The following is an 18,549-nucleotide window of genomic DNA, read 5'->3' on the forward strand; positions in this document are numbered from 1 at the left end:
CTTGCAATTTTGCATTGATATATATATAACAATATAATTTCTATATATGCCTAGTTCCTTATCTCTTCAAAAATCCCTTTTGCTTCATTGGGCTCCTGGTTATAGTATAAGCCACATTCCCATAAGCAGTATCATCCATAACATTAAGACTTTGATTATTTAAATGTTCTTCAGTAAGTTCATCTCCGTAATGTAAAGTTACGGAACTGAAATTTGCAAAAGGATCACTTGAGTCAATGACTTTTGCTTTTGCAGCCGTATTAGTACTATTAGAATCTGAAGTTAATGTGCTTGAATCCTCGTTATCTATGATTTTCTCATGCTTTTTCGATGGAGAAGATTTAGTTAATACAGGAATCATAGGAGGCTTTTGATTTCTTAACAATGCCCATTGGGTATTTTTAAAGAAAGCATGACTCTTAATTTCTGATGCTCCAGTTTTAGAACCTAATCTTTTCACTTCATCTTTAATCAATAACTTTTTGATTAAACTTTTGCAATTGGAACTGGTCAAACTTGGATCAATAAATTTAACATCTTTCTTTAAGATATTAGCAAATGTCTTTTTTCGGTCCGATCCTTTGAATGGAGTAGTACCATAAATCATTTCATATATAAATATACCTAAAGTCCACCAATCAACAGCACTAGTATGCCCTTTACCTCTAATAACTTCTGGAGCAATATATTCTTCAGTACCTACAAATGAATTAGTTCTAAAACCATCAATACATGCTTTAGTATCAATTGTAGGACCATTATGATGATTACCGTGACCTGGATTGATACTATTCAAATGACTAGATGATTTACTGAAAGAAATCGTCGGATTCTTGGCACTTTCACTTTGTTTTGATAAGTCAAAATCTGATAACATAATATGTCCAGATTGATGTAATAAGATATTCTCAGGCTTTAAATCACGATATATGAAACCCATCAAATGCAAATATTCTAAAGCGGCCGTTACTTCAGCCGCATAAAATTTTGCATCATCTTCTGGAATAGATTTAGTTTCTCTTGTTTGTAAAGCTCTAAAAAATTCTCCACCCATACAATATTCCATACAAAGATAAAGATAATCATTTGATTGAAATGAATGATATAAGGTGACAATAAAAGGATGATTTGAAGTAGCTAAAATCTCTTGTTCTGCCAATGCACGTTTTATTTTATTACGTTCAATCATTTCCTTTTTGGATAAGATTTTCATAGCATATAATTTACTTGAAGTTTTCTCCTTTACAAGATAAACTTTCCCAACATCACCTTTACCCAATAATTTAATCTTCTCGAAACATTCGGGACCTACTTGAACATCAACAATTTTTGTTGCTGCATTCGAATACATTCTTTCTTGTGTATATGTTCTAGGTCTATTTCCTTGGAATTTGTTTAATTCACCAATATGCTTATTTAAATCAAATTCTTCTTCTTGTTTCTCAGAAGATAACTTATCTGCCGGAGATTTACTAGGATCAGGAGATGATCGAGCTGAATCATTTAAAAGACGATGAACTAATGGAGCAGAAGCTACTCTACGCAAAGTCCTCAGGAATGAAGATGTAGATGAAGTTCCTGGTATTTCATTACTAATCTCCTTTTCAGTTTTGGTTCCTTCCACCATAGATTTTTCTTCAACGATTGCTGGAGCTTTTGGTGGTAATTGAATTGATTGAGGTTGAAGTTGATTATCTGAACTATCACGAATGGCAGTTAATTTTGGTGTTGATATCGGAGTAGTTATAGGAGAATCTTCAGATTTATGATGAGCTTTTGTAGGAGGCTTTAATACTCCTGAATCACTCAATGAAAATACCGAGTCATTATGTCTTAATGATACAGAAATATCATCATGTTTAGTTATAGACTCGTCATTTATTTGCAAATGATGATGTCTGTTACTCCCTGTTTGATGAGGAGGTAAGCCCTGATACGCAAAATATAAATTTGAACTCATAACTGGGGAATCTTTGTGTTTAGAACCATCATTTGTTGGAGAATTTACTGATGTATTTAATCGAGGAGTTGATGCATTGTCTTTAAAATTTTCAAATCGTCCATTTTCCGGAATGATCTGATTTGAAAGTGAATCGGAATAGTCATAATTCTTACCAGGAGGTGAAGAAACAGATCTCTTTCTACCAAGAGGAGTAGATTTATAAGGGGTTGGGCTTATAGCTTGATCTTCAAATTCATCATCAAATCCGTATTCTGATTTTGGAGTTTTCAATGAAGTTTCGCTATGTTTTGAATTAACACTTGAAGTAGATGAAAGTCTGAACAAATTCTTTAATTTGATAAAGTTAGTTGTATCTTGATTTAATGATGGAGATGTTGATGTTTGACTTACAGATCTTTCAGTTTTGGTTGAATCATTGGCAAAGTTACCAGCTTTGTCTGAATTATTATTGGAAGCATTAATTGAATTAAATAATAGTAATTTAGATATTGAGATTGATCTTGATCTATTACGAGAATGGGGTCTACTAGGGACTCCTAAATCATTATTAGAACTATCAGATCTAATCATAGCTGGTGGATGTAAAGCTTCTTGTTCATGTCTAGTGGAAGGATCTGCATCCAATGATGATACCATAGATTCAGCTTGAGACATTGGATCTACGATATTATCGTTTGTCAGGGTTATAGTTGGATGAGGTGGAAGATTTGAAGTAATGGTTGGATTATTCAGATGCAATAGAACCATGATATATAATATCGAATATATTAGAAACAGATAGATAATATTCACTTAATGTTACCAAAGGGAACATGTAGTAATAAGTCCAAATTTTAATAACTTAACTATAAAACTTGACTCTTACGTGAATAAAGCAAAGTTAGATTCTGTCGTAGTGATTGACCGTACGTGTCGTATCGGTCGTATAAAATAAAAGAATGTCTATAGGTAACTTGAATGTATCCACTATTCAAATATCCTATCACTATATAATTATGAATTCAGTATACTGTTATATACTTTAATAGTAAGCAAGAACTTCCACCCTTTACCCAATTGAGCAAATCAATTATTAACAGGTGGAGATTGAGGCAGGAGAAAAAAGAAACGGAACGGGACGCTCGTATTTTTCTTAGCAATAGTGGGCTGGGTAGACAGAAATGTCTAAACCTTAGAGTATTACAGTAGTGTATATTGCTGTATACTGTATTATTGTATATTAAAGAGCAGTATACAGCAGTATAGAGTAGTAAAGAATAGAATAGAACTTTATATAGTGTGTATTGTAGTTTACTGTATATTGTATAGTACATAGTAGAGATATCAGGCGGAATCTCGAATGAGATCTGTGGTAGTCCCCACTCTATTTTCTGAAACACGGAAGGCTTTACCACCGGAAATATTGTATTGTGTGGAAGTGTGCTTATACAGTGAAAATATATACCAGTTACTAATTAATAAGACGGAGTTGTATTTATTGACTATGTATGTACAGAGCAGATAATACATTTTCTATAGTACAGGAAGCTTAGACTGAGACTGAGACTGAGACTGAGACTGAGACTGAGACTGAGACTGAGATGAAACTCACAATCAGACTAAACTGAAGCGTTACTTATGTTAGTACTAACACAAATGAGGTGGTAACAAGAAGTTGGGTATGGAGTTCTTGATGTAGTAGATATGCTCACAGTTACCACACACCATCTTACCTTCAACTATTTGAGTTTCTAATAATAAAGTATGCAAATCCCTTAATACAGCTTGATCATCTTCCATTATTGGATCCAAATTTTCAGGCTTGTTTGGAGGTAATCTATCATTACCTAAATCATGAGCTACTTTCAATATAGCATTCCAATCTAAACGTTCTAACATATGAGTAATGAATTCTGGATTATATTCTTGTTCTTCTTGAACTAATTGACACTCTTCATACTTTAAAGGAAATGACTCCTGCGAGGATTGACATCCTTTGACAGCGCACTTGACAAAGTTGGTGGTTAAGAACTTCATATTACTTTTTGACTGTCACTACGTTTTGAGCTATAAGTTAAAGCCTGGCGATGACTTGATCTCTTCTTGAAAAAGTCTAAAAAAAGTTGTAAGATGCAAAAGCGTGACCGATGATCACGTGCATGAATATCTAACTGTATATATATAAGTAACATAGGTTATATATTATATTACAAATATATTATTAGAATAATTCATTTACACACAGAACTCATGCATGTAAGCAAGAGATGCTTTATTCAACCCCAAACATTTACATTTTAACAACCAACTAACTCATACACCACGCTATTCTTAGTACAAAGTGGTAGTAGCGCCATTTCCGCCCATCCACACGACCCTTATTCTCAGCCAAATTTGTTGACAATCAAGTGGCAATATTACGGTTGCACCTTAACTACTAATAGTACCATTAGCACCATATAAATCATGTCATTACAAAAGTTAACTGCTGAGTTGTACCAGTCATTTGAGCAGGGTAATTACGAGCAATGTCAAAAGCTCTTACCTCCCATTCGAATTGAGTTAATTAAACATAATTTATTAGTTCCATTATTAAATAATACTACCACTAAGAATCAAATTAATGATTTAAAAATCAGTCAACGAATTCTTGAAATAGGAGTCTTAAGTTCTTTATTAACCAATAATTACACCGGGTTTGAGAATTTCTTTTCTCAATTAAAACCATTTTATCTCAATAAAAAGTTATATCATAAACATGAATTGAATACTGATACCACAAAAATCATATCATTAAATCTTTTATATCTTTTATCAAAGGGTTTAATCTCCAATTTTCATATTGAATTAGAAATAATTTTCAATTCAGATCAATATAATATTGAACAAGACAAATATTTACAATTCCCCATTAATTTAGAACGAAATCTAATGGAAGGAAATTATATCAAAATTTGGAAATTATTAAATCAAAAGACAAATTTACCATGTATTGAATATGAGCATTTCATAGATACTTTAATTCATGCATTAAGATTTGAAATTTCAAAATCTATTGATAAAACCTATAAATTCTTACCTATCAATAACTGTAAAAATTTATTATACTTCCCACAAGAACTTTCTGATAGTGAATTTGAGAAAGCTTTGTTTGAAGAATTTGGTATAAACAACTGGAGACTTGAAAACGGTAATATATACTTTGATAAATCTGATGGTGATATTGATTTAGAAGGTGAAGAAGAATCTCAAGAACATGCCGTCATTAAGAATGTATTAGGTTATTCAGAACAAATTGAATCTATTGTTTAATGATATATATGATATAGACTCGTAAATTAATCTTAATATTAGATATATATAACTATTCTAAACTAGAGTAGAATCCCTTATAAGCTACATCCAAATCATTTAAAAATTGTTCTGCATCAGTTTGATTTAATTCTTCAATTTCTCCCAAGTTATTCAATTTGATTAACCAACTAACAAGCTTGGATTTCCCATTAAACTCCAATTCTTTATGATTATCATTTTCAACCAAATCATTAATACCAACTACTAGATTACTTAATACTGGATGTAATTTCTCTTTAGTTAAATAATTTAATTTAACTGCATCCATACATGTAATGAAATTACCCGTTATTTGAGCAATTAATCTTGCACTTGAAGTTGAAGCAGGTGCATTATCATTAGTATCATTATTACTTCCACTAGCCACAATTACAGGTGGTGGAGTATGATGACTAGAACTTTCTACTTGAGTACTTAAATGTTCAATTGTAGCAGGAACTCCTACTACTAATCGATTTATAGCTTTGGAATAATCATGTAAATCAAACTTATTGGAAAATAACTTCAAAAAGTTAGTCAATTCAGAATCAAGTACACCTCCTAATATAGTTTGAAGAAGATTAAATTTCTCAGTATTATCCTTAAAAGACTTTAGTATAATTTGGAATTGATTGATCAATCGATAAGAAATGTTTGTATATATTTCTTTATCGGTTATAAAATCTTTTAAAAATGAATTCTCTAATAATTCAAGTGTAGGAATGATCAGATATATTTCTGCTAATGATTCATAGATGTTTTTATGGAGAGATGTCTTGATAAGAGTTGATTTTGTGATTTCTTGATGATACTGTTCATGATTTTTACTGGTAGTGTAGCTGGTAGTGGATGTGGGTGCATATGCTAATGGTGAAGACATGTTAGTTAAGTAGAATTATATATCCTACTTTTATAGTCTATAATTACTAACATTTAGTTATGGCTGATTATGGGTAAGTGGGCTTGGAGAAATGTCGCATTTCACGACATTCTTATCTGCGACATCTTGTTTTTCTTTTCAATTACAAAGTTGCAAATATACCTTTATCTATATTCCTATATATTATACCCTAGTTTAATCCAATCGGATCTTTTGTTTTTGTAAGTTTTGGCGGGATCAATGAATTGCTGGAACATGTCAATGATCTCATTATACTTAACTGAATGAAAGATTAAATTACGAATGTCGCGACCGAATTTAGCATTAGACTCTTCACATTCCTGAGAAACCCACTGTAACAAATAATCACTACTGATTCGATCAAAGGGACATACTGTCAATGGAATAGTTATCTCAAGATCTTTGGTATTGATCAATTTTACCTTGATATGCATTTCGTATCTTATAGAAAAAAATTTACCTCTAGTAGTAAAGCCCTGAGTATGAGTTAATGGTATTCCTAACTCAATTTTTCCATCATTCAATGAAGAATTATTAAGTATAACTGTGTTAGGATTGAACCTTACACGTTCACCATTTTCATCAAAATCTTTTTCATTATCTAGATGTTCAAGATCTTCAGAATATTGAAATTTTCGTCCATTAGTTTCAACTTTACTAGCATATAATCTTAAGTAATCATTATAGTAAGGAAATCTACATCTGAATTGATAAGTTATACCTTGAGTAGTTATTAAATTATTATCTTCGAATAGTTCATTAGTACTGAATATCTTAGTTGATTTACTAGGAAGTCCACCTTCATAACATTCTAAGATCTCATGGATTTGAACTGTAAGTTTGGATAATTTTAGATTTCTTTTCAAGTGATTGTTAAGATAATTACCCATGATTTTCATATTTACACTAAACATATCTCTTGGTCCAAGAGATGACACTGGTAAATTAACTTCTACTACTACTTGTTGATCAGAATTTGTCTTAGATTCTATTATAGGGGTATTAAATTGTCCATATAATGGTAAGGAATCATAGATTATTATGGGGACTGGGAATTGAAATATATAATTCATTTCATTATCAATAGAATCTCCCAATGATACTTTAATGATCAATCTATGGATAGTATATGCATTGAAATTAGGATATATTCCACTAGATACAATATCCTTTGGTAAAGGAATTAATAAGGGAATATCCAAACCTATCAATTCTTGAGATAATTGAGCCATTGGAGGTCGATAAAGTGTAGGATTTTCAAATATTTTATAGTCCCTAGTGGCATCATTGGTCCCTAGTTTTGAGGGAACACCTACTTTCTGAGTGGTTCTCAATTCAACACTAATGTTTCGCAATTTGAATGATCTACCCGGTATAGTTGATCTCACTTCTAGATTAGTATCGATACGGGGAATGCTTCGTATCACTCCAGGACACCCTCGGACTATACTTGTTCCAGGAGATTCTAAGTTAACCACCACGGGCGACTGATTCTTATTACTGAACATGCTCTTCGCTACTCGTAATTGTTTTACTTGTCCTTAGTTACTAGTTACTAGTCACTAGACATCAGTAGAGGCTAAGCTGAAGGTGGATGTTTACCTTTCTGTATGCAGGATAGGACTGAAAAAGGTAAAGGCTTTAAGACAATTTACGACATGCTTCTGTCTGTCGTAAACTGATTCGCGACACACGAGACGCGGATCGGAAAATATAGTTGCACCTCCAAGCACTATCAGAGTACTACATATTACACTGTACAGATAGACACATTCAAACCTACTACAAATTACAGATCCTTAATGAGAGTTATCAAAGATCTGATTTCGAAGCAGTCATAATCACTCACACAAAGTGTAATGAACAATTTGCCCACTCACAGGAGTCTTGGCACACCCACCCCACTTATCCAAAGGCTCGATCCAACCACAGACGATGGATGAAAAATAAAATCCTCACGTATATACTATAAAATAAAATTAAAAATTAAAATAAAATTTAAAATAAATTAACTAGAAAATAATAAAATAAATAAATAAATTAATACCACACAACTCTCAAAGTCCACCTGTTCTTTAACACCAGTTTCTACTTAAACAGAAGCTTGGACCCTTTACCTTAACTTGAATGATACGGGGTGTATAGCGACAATGCTGTATCTCTCAAAGAAATATGTTAAACTTGGACTGGCTATAATAACTTTATCAGCTTTACTATTAGTTGGACTTTATTTAATTCATGCAACGATAACTCCGACAGGATTTATCGCTACTAGAGTTACCACTGCTTCTCATCAATATGATTTTAATTCTAAAGTAGAATTTTCAAATTCTTTATGGTCTAAAGTACTTCATTCAATATTTGGGAATCAAACTCCAATTCCAATTGAAGAAGATCCTCATGCAATTATTGCAAAATTACAAAGTTTAGATTCTTATGATAAATTATCTTCATTCCCATTAGATGCTCATTTATTAAATGATGATAATTCTAATAAGAAATATAAACTTCGTAATTTAAAAACTTTTGCTGATCCTTATCAACATGTACGTAATGTACCAAATAATTTTGAATTTAATTTAAAGGATATTTGTCCAAGAATTGGTTATGATTATTTCTTTCGTATATCTCCACAATATTTCTTAGATGCTGATTTTAGTTTATTTGAAAATTCTTTACAACAATTACCAGCTTATTCAAATATGATTAAAAAAGCTGATAAAAGATTTAAACCAAATATTGATCATACAAAAAGATGGATAAGACATGGAGGTTCTTCTATATGGTTACCACAATATGATTGTCATTATGTTGTTAGTACAGTATTATATTCTCCAACTGGTGAACCTAATAAAGCTTTTGTTAGTTTCTTGTATGTTCAATTATATGATAAATCTTGGAAAGAAATTAAAGGTTCAACATTAACTTTACCATATGAACAAAATACTGTTAAATCAGTAGTAAATGCTGATGGATCATCTTCTTCAACTATTTTGAAGAGAACTATTGCCTTTAGAAATGTAACTTATCCTTCAATTTTACCAATCCCCATTGATTATAGATTGAAAACTATTAAAGATAAACATCATTTTGGTCCAGAAGATCCTAGAATCATTTCTAGAAAGAATCCATTAGGTTTCAATGAACCAATCATTGTATTTAGTATGAAAGTTAAGAAATTAGGTTTAAAGAGAGTTATGCATGAATATTTACCATTCTCTCACAAATTAGAAATCTTATCCAAGAGATCTCATCCATTCTCTGATGCAGAAAGAAATTGGACTCCATTTATATCTTTATCGAATGTTAATAAAGATCAAGTGGGTAATACTAAATTAAATTTTATTAATTCAGTAGTTCCATTAGAAGTAGTTAGTTGTGAAATTGATACAGGAGTATGTGATTATGTTCAGAAACCTGAAAAGAAAGATCATGATTATAAATCTCCAATTTTAGGAGCTACTCAATTTGTTTCTGTACCTATGAATGATTTAATTCCAAGTCATATTAGAAATAAATTTGAGACTCCTGAAAATAGACAATTCTATATTGGATGGGCTAGAAGTCATTTAAATGATTGTGGTTGTGGTTATTCACTTTATAGACCTAATTTAGTCTTATTGGTAGAAGATTATAATCCAACTACTCATAAGTATTACTATAAATTAAGCGATATTTCCAATTATTTTGATTTTGATGCCACATTTGTCACTCAAGCCGTGGTTGCATTAGATGGAGAAGGTAAAATAGACTCTTGTGAAGGTAGAAATATATTGGTACCTAATTCAATTGCATTTTGGGAAGTGAGTTCTATTGTTAAAGAAGGACTTTTATATAAAAAGGTATACTTTGATCATATACCTTCTGATGATGGAGCTCTTGAAGTGAAGCAAGAGATTAATGAAAAACAGGCTCAAAACCCTCAGGGACAAGTTGAAACACCAAACCAGGACCAAAGACCGGGACAAGCCCCAGCTCCACAAGCTCCAGCTCCTAAGGAAGAGGCTGTGGCTCCAAAGGCTAATAATGAAGCACCCAAACCTAATGCTGCACCTCAAGGTCAGAATGCTGCACCTCAAGGTCAGGTTGCTGCAGGTCAAGGTCAGGTTGCTGCAGGTCAAGGTCAGGTTGCTGCAGGTCAAGGTCAGGTTGATGCACCAAAGGAACAAGCTGAAACACCTCAAGGACAGGCTCAACCACAACCTCAAGCTCAACCACCTCAAGGACAGGCTCAACCACCTCAAGGTCAAGCGCAAGGTCAAGCGCAAGGTCAAGTGCAAGGTCAAGCGCAAGGTCAAGCGCAAGGTCAAGCGCAAGGTCAAGCGCAAGGTCAAGCGCAAGGTCAAGCCCAACCACAAGCCCAAGCCCAACCACAAGTCCAAGCCCAACCACAAGCTCAAGGTCAACCACCACGAGAAGAGGAAGTTGAATCGTCTGAGGGACAAATTGCCAAAAGAGAAAAACAAAAGCAAACCTCTTGGATCCATTTCAATGATTACATGGGTGTAACATTGTCTGCAAATGATAACGATGTGACTGTTGTCCACATTCAAGGTTTATTAAACTATTTACTTCGTGTTCCTTCATTATACGATGAAAAGAATGTAATCACCGAAGATGATCAATTCCAATTGAAAGGTTATGATATTAATCATAGATGTGCAATAGAATCTTCCATAGAATACTGTGCTCAAGGACCTCAAAAGGGTCATAAGGTGGGTCAATATAGCGGACCAGATACGGATTCTAATCCAGCACCACTACCACCACTACCACCAAAAGATTCTACTCCAGCACCACCAAAGGCCGATCATTAAGCATGAACCAGTAGACAATATATTATTGTAAAATACCCAATTATGTAAATCTATAGTTAATTGACATCATCATTTATTCGAATTTGAACAAGATCTTGTATTAGATTAGTCCTGGAATTATAGACCATTTAAGCCTAAATTCATCTTTAAATTTTAACTTGTACCATTTGTAATTATCAATTGAACTAATGGATAAATTTACTACAACAAATACAGTACTAAGCAAGTAGTTTAGATGAATAATAGAAATACTACTAAATCTTGTTATGTTCTTTATACTAGAAATAAAGAATAAGACATAGATAATTATCTCATCTAAGTAATGTGGTGATGATACGTATTTGAACTTGGAGGGAATAGTATATTTCTTTAGTGTAGATAAATGGTAATGGTTGAGGAATTGATCTATTGAAGCCAATAAGAATACGGTAAATAAAATTATATCAATTACAGTAATACCATTAATACCAGTTTTGGGCGTTATAGAAGATTGCGAAAATGGTACCAAAGAACCATAGCAATTGATTGAAATCAAGATATAATGAGCTAACCCAACGATATAGTGAGTAAAGTTCATTCTTGAATTGGATGAGAACTTTGTTATTGTAAAGCTTTCAATTGTCCGTCTAATAGCTTGAATAGACATCATCACATGAATAAACTTGTAATTTTTGTATGTTACAGTATCAACAGTATCTACTTCCGGTTGATAGGTTCCATACCATGGAAAAAGTTGTATTAAACAACAAGACACAGTAAACACTATATAGTAGTGAGTAAACCAGGATTTGGGGACTGTTAGTGTGACTATAAAGTCAACTAATTGTCTGAGTAGACTATTGCTAGATTTTGCACCATCATTGATGGTCTTATTGCTGATAGTCTTACCATGCAAGAGCAAATTATTCAAAGGCCGATAGAACTTAACAAGAAGAATGTTAAGTATCATAAAGGTATATGCTGCCATTACGCTTAGTAGCACATTGTTAATGCTACATGTGACCATAATGAATACTACTATATACTAATATACAAATCAGTGATGTTATATAGACACCCTACCTTGGCTGTCTTATGGAGTCTTGTGATACTCTTCTCCAGAGACGTTGAATTTTCACCAAGATGCCGATGCGCAACGATGATGCGAGTACAATGCTACGTGCCAAACAAAATGCTTTTCTTGTTATTGTTATATATTCTAGGGACAAAGTCGCTAATCTTTAAAGGTAACCAATAAGTCAAGGTGTCGAATAACGCTCCAGTATTGAGTTCCGAGCTTGTAGCATATTATGATCGGAGTTGGAGCGGTAGGCTATTGCCTAATGGGGAAATTGCAATAAGCTTTAGGAGAGTTTCGCCGCTTAGCACTTTACAGGTAAGAAACAAATAAAGAATTTATGTACGATGCGAGATAAGATATTCGGCAGAGATGGATCGCTTGGGTGCCCAATATAGCAACTTATAACAGTACGATTAATGCACCCTGAGTCATTTGACCATATATAAACAAAACATAATACTGAGTCACAATGACTAGCATAACACACGAAGAATGTGGGGGACACAGTAAGGAATAGAACCGACTTAGACCAATAGTATGATGAGATCCGGTAATTACACCAAAAATACAATAAACACAATAAGCATAATAAGCATAATAAGCACAATAAGCAAGCTCACATTAAATTTGTTTCGCAGGCCCATCTCCCGCTAAGTAAACTGAGTCATCGGGCCTACAGCGCACAAATGTCACCTCATTCGATCAATTTTGTGGAGGATTACGAGGGTGCGCACCCCTCGGTAAAGCCTGCCTTAACTATGGCCAGGTCTTGTGACCCATACATAACTCACAACATCCCCGGAGACGGAACTCGCTCTGACTCACTATAATTTTTCATCGCTGCGACAAGAACTGAAAAATCGCTAATATCGTCCAAGCCAAATTATATATAATTAAAATTAACCTTAGTTTAAAAATTTTTTTACATCTTTCTGTAATCTGTTAATAACTTTTTCATATATATATTTTCTAACCGTATATCTGTTTATAATAGCATATAAAAAATGTGTGGTATATTTGCAGCTTACAAACAACGTGAAGTTGAACAATTTAAAGGTAAAGCATTACAATATTCTAAAAGAATTAGACATAGAGGTCCAGACTGGTCTGGTAACATTATTCAAAACTCAACAATCTTATGTCATGAAAGATTAGCTATTGTTGGTTTAGATTCTGGTGCTCAACCAATTACATCTCCTGATGAAAACTTTACTTTAGCAGTTAATGGAGAAATTTATAATCATATTCATTTAAGAGAAGAATTTAAATCTTATGGATTTAAATCTTTAAGTGATTGTGAACCTATTATTCCTTTAGTTGAAAAATATGGTATTGATGCTCCTAAATATTTAGATGGTATGTTTGCTTGGGTTTGTTATGATAATAAAGCTGATAGAATAATTGCTGCTAGAGATCCAATTGGTATTACAACTTTATACTTGGGAAAATCTTCAAAATCTCCAGAAACTAGATATTTTGCTTCTGAATTAAAATGTTTAATTGATGAATGTGATGAAATTACTGCTTTCCCTCCTGGTCATGTTTATGATTCAAACACTGATAAAATTACTAGATATTTCGAACCAACTTGGTGGGATGAATCTAAAATTCCTGAAAAACATGTTGATTATAAAGAAGTTAGAGAAACTTTGGAATTAGCTGTTAGAAAGAGATTAATGGCTGAAGTTCCTTATGGTGTATTATTATCTGGTGGTTTGGATTCTTCATTAATTGCTGCTATTGCTTCAAGAGAAACTAAAAAAGCTGCTGCAACTATTACCACTGAAGGTATTGATGCTAACAGAGAATTATCTGGTGTTGATGATAAGGGTTCTTTACATACTACAGGTTGGAACAGATTACATTCTTTTGCTATTGGTTTACCTGGAGCACCAGATTTAATTGCTGCTGAAAAAGTTGCTCACTTTATTGGTACAATTCATCATTCTCATACTTTTACTATTGAAGATGGTATTGATGCTTTAGATGATGTTATTTATCATTTAGAAACTTATGATGTCACCACTATCAGAGCTTCAACTCCAATGTATTTATTATCTAGAAAAATTAAGGCTCAAGGTGTAAAGATGGTTTTATCAGGTGAAGGATCTGATGAAATTTTTGGTGGTTATTTATATTTTGCTAATGCTCCAAGTGCTAAAGAATTCCATCAAGAATGTGTTAAGAGAGTTAAGAACTTACATTATGCTGATTGTCTTAGAGCCAATAAATCTACTATGGCTTGGGGTTTAGAAGCCAGAGTTCCATTCTTAGATAAACAATTCTTAGAAGTTTGTATGAACATTAACCCTGAAGATAAACTTATTGATCAAAAGGCAGGAAAGATTGAAAAATACGCATTAAGAAAAGCTTTTGATACAACTGATGAACCAGATGTTGAACCTTATTTACCAGAAGAAATCTTATGGAGACAAAAGGAACAATTCTCTGATGGGGTTGGATATTCTTGGATTGATGCTTTAAAAGATACTGCAGAAGCTACTATCTCTGATGAACAATTCCTTCATCCAAAACCAGAATGGGGTGATGATATTCCAACCACTAAGGAAGCTTATTGGTATAGATTAAAATTTGATTCAGTTTTTAATAATTCAAAGACTGCTGCTACTACTGTTATGAGATGGATTCCAAAAGCCGAATGGGGTTGTCATGAAGATCCATCTGGTAGATATGCTACAACTCATGACCATAAAGTTGATCAAGTTTAAGGGTTTTGAAGTTTTATAGATTTTTAAGCTACAGCACTAATACCATGGTTCATGGTTCATGGTTCATGGTTTTGTATATGGCTAGTATCATTGTTATTATTAATATTAAACTTTAGTTCTTTTTTTTTTTTAAATTAGTATTAGTATTACATACTTTGTAAGTTATAACAAAAACTTTTCAATTTCTTCATTATCTCTATTATACCAATTATGATTAATTTTAATATTATCCAATACTAAATTCAACGATCTTTCAAATCCATGAACATCTTTACCTTTAAAGAAGTTTTCAATTCTATCACGAATTTCAATAGAATTATAATTACCTAAAGTAAATCTAATAAATCTATCTAATACAACCATATTAGTAGACATTAATTTATAGAATTGTTCATAATTATTTAAAAAGAAATCTAAGAATGAATTCTTTGTAACTGCATTTTTAGATAATGGAATTCCTAAATAATGACTATCCATAATTGGAATAATTTCTGGATTTAAAAGTTTTGAAATTAATTGTTCAGCTAAAATTTCATTACTAATATGTCCTAAAGCTCCCAAGGCAACTTCTCTTGAATCTAAAGATGTTGGATGAGTAATTTCTTTAAAAATAGCTTCAAATTGATCTTTGGTGAATTCTTTAGAATGAACAACTGTAGAGAATATAAATGATCTTAATGATGGATCAATCTTATTGGTTGAAACCCATTGATTAAATAATTTCACGGCAAATTCTTCTACTTTTGGAATAGATAATAAACCAGCATGAGATAATACATCTGATCTTAATTTAACCTTTAAGAAATCAGAATTATCACCATTAGAATCATATTCATCAATTAATTCACTAGCTTTATTTTCATAAACAGATCTAACAAAATCAGTTAAACTTTGAGATAATATAGAATCCTTTTCACCAGCAAAATTAGTTAATAAAATATCAATATTTCTACCTAATTCTAACCAAACAACATAATTATTTCCTAATTGATTCTTAATAGATTTAATTAATTTTAATAAACTAATAGTTGAATTATTACCAGCAATAGATGTAGCCGATGCATCAGCAATTAATCCAACTTTATCTCTAGTACTTAATTGATTATAATAAGGTAAAATATTATTTTCCAAGATTTCAGTTGAATAATTAACTCTATAAACTCCAGTAATATCTTTATTTAATTTAAAAAATTTAGAAGCTAATGGGAAATTATCAATAATTAATGTTTCTGATTCAAATGAATCTACTATAGATTCAACTGATTCTTTACCACTAGAAATATTTAAAGGAATCCACCATTTAGTTTCATTTTCTTCACTAGTTACATCACCACCATTTAAGAATCTAGCTTGTTTTAATACTAAACTATTAGATGTTGGTTCTAAACTAACATCAACAATAGGATAACCTATTTTCTTAATCCATTCATTCATGATTTGATCAATTGGCTTTTTAGAAACTTCACCAATTGAATCCCATAAATCATGAGATGTAGCATTACTAAATTTATTTTTATTAAGGTATAAGGCAACTCCCTTTAAGAATAATTCAGTTCCTAAATAATTGGAAATCATTAATATAGTAGAGGCACCCTTTAAATAAGAAATAGCATCAAAAACTTGATCTATATCTAAAGCATCAATGACTGGAACTTCAATTGGATGAGAATTTCTTAAACCATCTAAAGCTAAAGCTTGTTGTAAAGAATCAGATACAAAGATACTAAAACTATCCCATTCTGGGAATAAATAATCAACAGCAACATAACCAACCCAAGTAGCAAATCCTTCATTAAGCCATAATTCATCCCACCATTTCATAGTAACTAAATTCCCAAACCATTGATGAGCCAATTCATGAGCAATAACATACGCTACTTTTTGTTTATAAGAAGGATCTGATTTTTCTTCAGAATATAATAATGCGGTTGATCTATAAGTAATTAATCCCCAATTTTCCATAGCATTATGACTAAATGAATGAACAGCAATTAAATCTAATTTACGTAATGGATATTTAATTTCAAAAATTCTTGAAAAGAAATCAACAATCTTTGGAGCAATTTCTGATGCTAATTTAGCATTTTCAAGATGATTACCACCTTTGGTAGTATATATTCTGACTGGTAATGGTTTATCATCTTCATAAGTATCTTTAGTGAAAGATTCAATATATTCAAAATCTCCAACAGCCCATGCCAATAAATAAGTTGACATAATTGGAGTCTTTTCAAAAGTATATAAATTAATATCTTCCTTTTCAACTATAGATTCAACTGGAGTGTTTCCTAAGGCAATCCATTCCTTTGGAACTTCAAGTTTTACTTTAAAAGTTGCCTTTAATAATGGTTCATCAAGACATGGGAATGCTCTTCTAGCATCGGTGGCTTCGAATTGAGTAGATAACATAAATCTTTCTTCACCATCTTCAACATATCCAGACTTATAGAAACCAGCCATATTAGTTTGAACAATACCATCATAATTTAATGTAACTTTAACATAACTATCATCACCTGATGGTTTCAAAGTTTGATCAAACTTTATAACAAAAAACTCCTTCTTTTTAAACTCTTGTAAGGAAGTGATTTGTACAGGAGTCGACTCACCAGAACCATTGACCAATTCAACAACAATTCCATCTTTTGAAACTTCCAAATCTCTGTAATTTAAGTGTAATTCATCGGCTTCTTCAATTACTTTCAATTGAATTTCTACAACACCTTTGAAAATTTCTTGTTTTACATCGATACTGGAAATTGTCAAGTCATAGTGGAAAGGTTGTAATGAAGCAGGCAATGCTTCGTAGTAAGGTTTTTTAGGAGCAGAGCACATGTTCCAGTATAGTTAGGGAAAGATCTGATGATGAAGAAATAGCCCAGTGGGTGTATATATACCAGTGGTGCCCCAGACTTCATTTTTTCGGTGTTCGCATCGTCGAAAAAATTTGGCATTACCAGTCGGACTTGCAGAACCGTACGTTGTAAGGCTAACACTCTCAGTATGAGATTAGTAAGACGGGGCTTAATGATTTGGGTCTTTGTTTGATTCAAGTACATTTCATTAGAAATCATTATTGGGTGTAGAGGTATAGATCGAGTTTGTGAAATATAAGAGAGTTGAAGAAGGTGGGTCAAATGCCGAGAGCATTAGTAACTGAGATGTTCTAAAAACCAATGTAAGATATATGTAAAATTCTTAAATATGCAGAGTGATCCAGGACGTAGAAGAATCCTTGAAGTATATGAGAGGTACTAGTCAGTATTACAATTTAGTGATCCCACACATAGATCCCACACATATCTTAGAGATCATATGTATTGTACTGGTGAATACAAAGTTAGTATGCATTTGTTACTCTGTATATTCTTATTGTGGATCTATATAAGCTCAATTGACCGATTATCACTTAAATGATAGAGTAGCTATTTGAAACCACACTATACAAAAACTAAATGGCGCATACAGAGTCAAAGACAAAGACACAAAGCCTCCCCAAAATTTGCAATCATACAAATTGCATTTTTTGCAAGAGCTTATATAATAATTTCTTCATATCTTGGACATAGAGTACTCAAAACTCTGACTATGAATACTTCGGATCAACCGTAATTTTTCATAGTACAAGCGAGTATCCGATGACAATGAGATATTCATGTGCATAAATATGCTTCAAGCAAAAGAGTACAAAATCCAGAGTTACAGTTCTATAGATCACCAACATTTCTGCTGCTGTAACAATACATCTAAGACTTCATTAATATAAT

The 18,549-nt window shown here is 32.2% G+C and overlaps 9 protein-coding genes across 9 annotated transcripts; 3 read left to right on the plus strand and 6 right to left on the minus strand. All coding sequences in view use genetic code 12, as the record gives it.

Moving 5' to 3' along the window:
- Positions 1–58: 58 nt before the first annotated feature.
- On the minus strand, positions 59–2,533 carry RJT21DRAFT_79750 (serine/threonine protein kinase; the record flags this gene model as incomplete). Its single annotated transcript, XM_064885230.1, has 1 exon — positions 59–2,533. One exon carries the CDS (start codon positions 2,531–2,533, stop codon positions 59–61), a length of 2,475 nt encoding a protein of 824 aa, XP_064741311.1.
- Positions 2,534–3,432: 899 nt separating this feature from the next.
- RJT21DRAFT_13371 (RNA methylation protein) lies at positions 3,433–4,178 on the minus strand. Its single transcript, XM_064883219.1, has one exon. The coding sequence runs from the start codon at positions 3,977–3,979 to the stop codon at positions 3,590–3,592; it is 390 nt and encodes a 129-aa protein (XP_064741312.1). The 5' UTR covers positions 3,980–4,178; the 3' UTR covers positions 3,433–3,589.
- A 4-nt stretch (positions 4,179–4,182) lies between these two features.
- On the plus strand, positions 4,183–5,310 carry RJT21DRAFT_117632 (proteasome regulatory particle lid subunit). Its single transcript, XM_064880770.1, has one exon. It carries the CDS (start codon positions 4,409–4,411, stop codon positions 5,252–5,254), a length of 846 nt encoding a protein of 281 aa, XP_064741313.1. The 5' UTR covers positions 4,183–4,408; the 3' UTR covers positions 5,255–5,310.
- On the minus strand, positions 5,092–6,190 carry VPS28 (ESCRT-I subunit protein). The gene has a single exon (XM_064883244.1). It carries the CDS (start codon positions 6,153–6,155, stop codon positions 5,307–5,309), a length of 849 nt encoding a protein of 282 aa, XP_064741314.1. The 5' UTR covers positions 6,156–6,190; the 3' UTR covers positions 5,092–5,306.
- An 80-nt stretch (positions 6,191–6,270) lies between these two features.
- On the minus strand, positions 6,271–7,841 carry RJT21DRAFT_117633 (uncharacterized protein). The gene has a single exon (XM_064880771.1). It carries the CDS (start codon positions 7,682–7,684, stop codon positions 6,332–6,334), a length of 1,353 nt encoding a protein of 450 aa, XP_064741315.1. The 5' UTR covers positions 7,685–7,841; the 3' UTR covers positions 6,271–6,331.
- A 485-nt stretch (positions 7,842–8,326) lies between these two features.
- Positions 8,327–10,993, plus strand: RJT21DRAFT_4542 (uncharacterized protein; the record flags this gene model as incomplete). Its single annotated transcript, XM_064884636.1, has 1 exon — positions 8,327–10,993. One exon carries the CDS (start codon positions 8,327–8,329, stop codon positions 10,991–10,993), a length of 2,667 nt encoding a protein of 888 aa, XP_064741316.1.
- A 100-nt stretch (positions 10,994–11,093) lies between these two features.
- On the minus strand, positions 11,094–11,999 carry DFG10 (putative polyprenol reductase; the record flags this gene model as incomplete). Its single annotated transcript, XM_064880020.1, has 1 exon — positions 11,094–11,999. The coding sequence occupies one exon, from the start codon at positions 11,997–11,999 to the stop codon at positions 11,094–11,096; it is 906 nt and encodes a 301-aa protein (XP_064741317.1).
- Positions 12,000–12,945: 946 nt separating this feature from the next.
- Positions 12,946–14,963, plus strand: ASN1 (asparagine synthase (glutamine-hydrolyzing) 2). Its single transcript, XM_064880772.1, has one exon. The coding sequence runs from the start codon at positions 13,058–13,060 to the stop codon at positions 14,780–14,782; it is 1,725 nt and encodes a 574-aa protein (XP_064741318.1). The 5' UTR covers positions 12,946–13,057; the 3' UTR covers positions 14,783–14,963.
- Positions 14,864–17,649, minus strand: RJT21DRAFT_13364 (M1 family metallopeptidase). Its single transcript, XM_064883210.1, has one exon. The coding sequence runs from the start codon at positions 17,615–17,617 to the stop codon at positions 14,945–14,947; it is 2,673 nt and encodes an 890-aa protein (XP_064741319.1). The 5' UTR covers positions 17,618–17,649; the 3' UTR covers positions 14,864–14,944.
- Positions 17,650–18,549: the final 900 nt, after the last annotated feature.

This window comes from Scheffersomyces amazonensis, assembly GCF_036850825.1.
Source record: "Scheffersomyces amazonensis strain UFMG-HMD-26.3 chromosome Unknown RJT21scaffold_1, whole genome shotgun sequence".
Taxonomy (NCBI): domain Eukaryota; kingdom Fungi; phylum Ascomycota; class Pichiomycetes; order Serinales; family Debaryomycetaceae; genus Scheffersomyces; species Scheffersomyces amazonensis.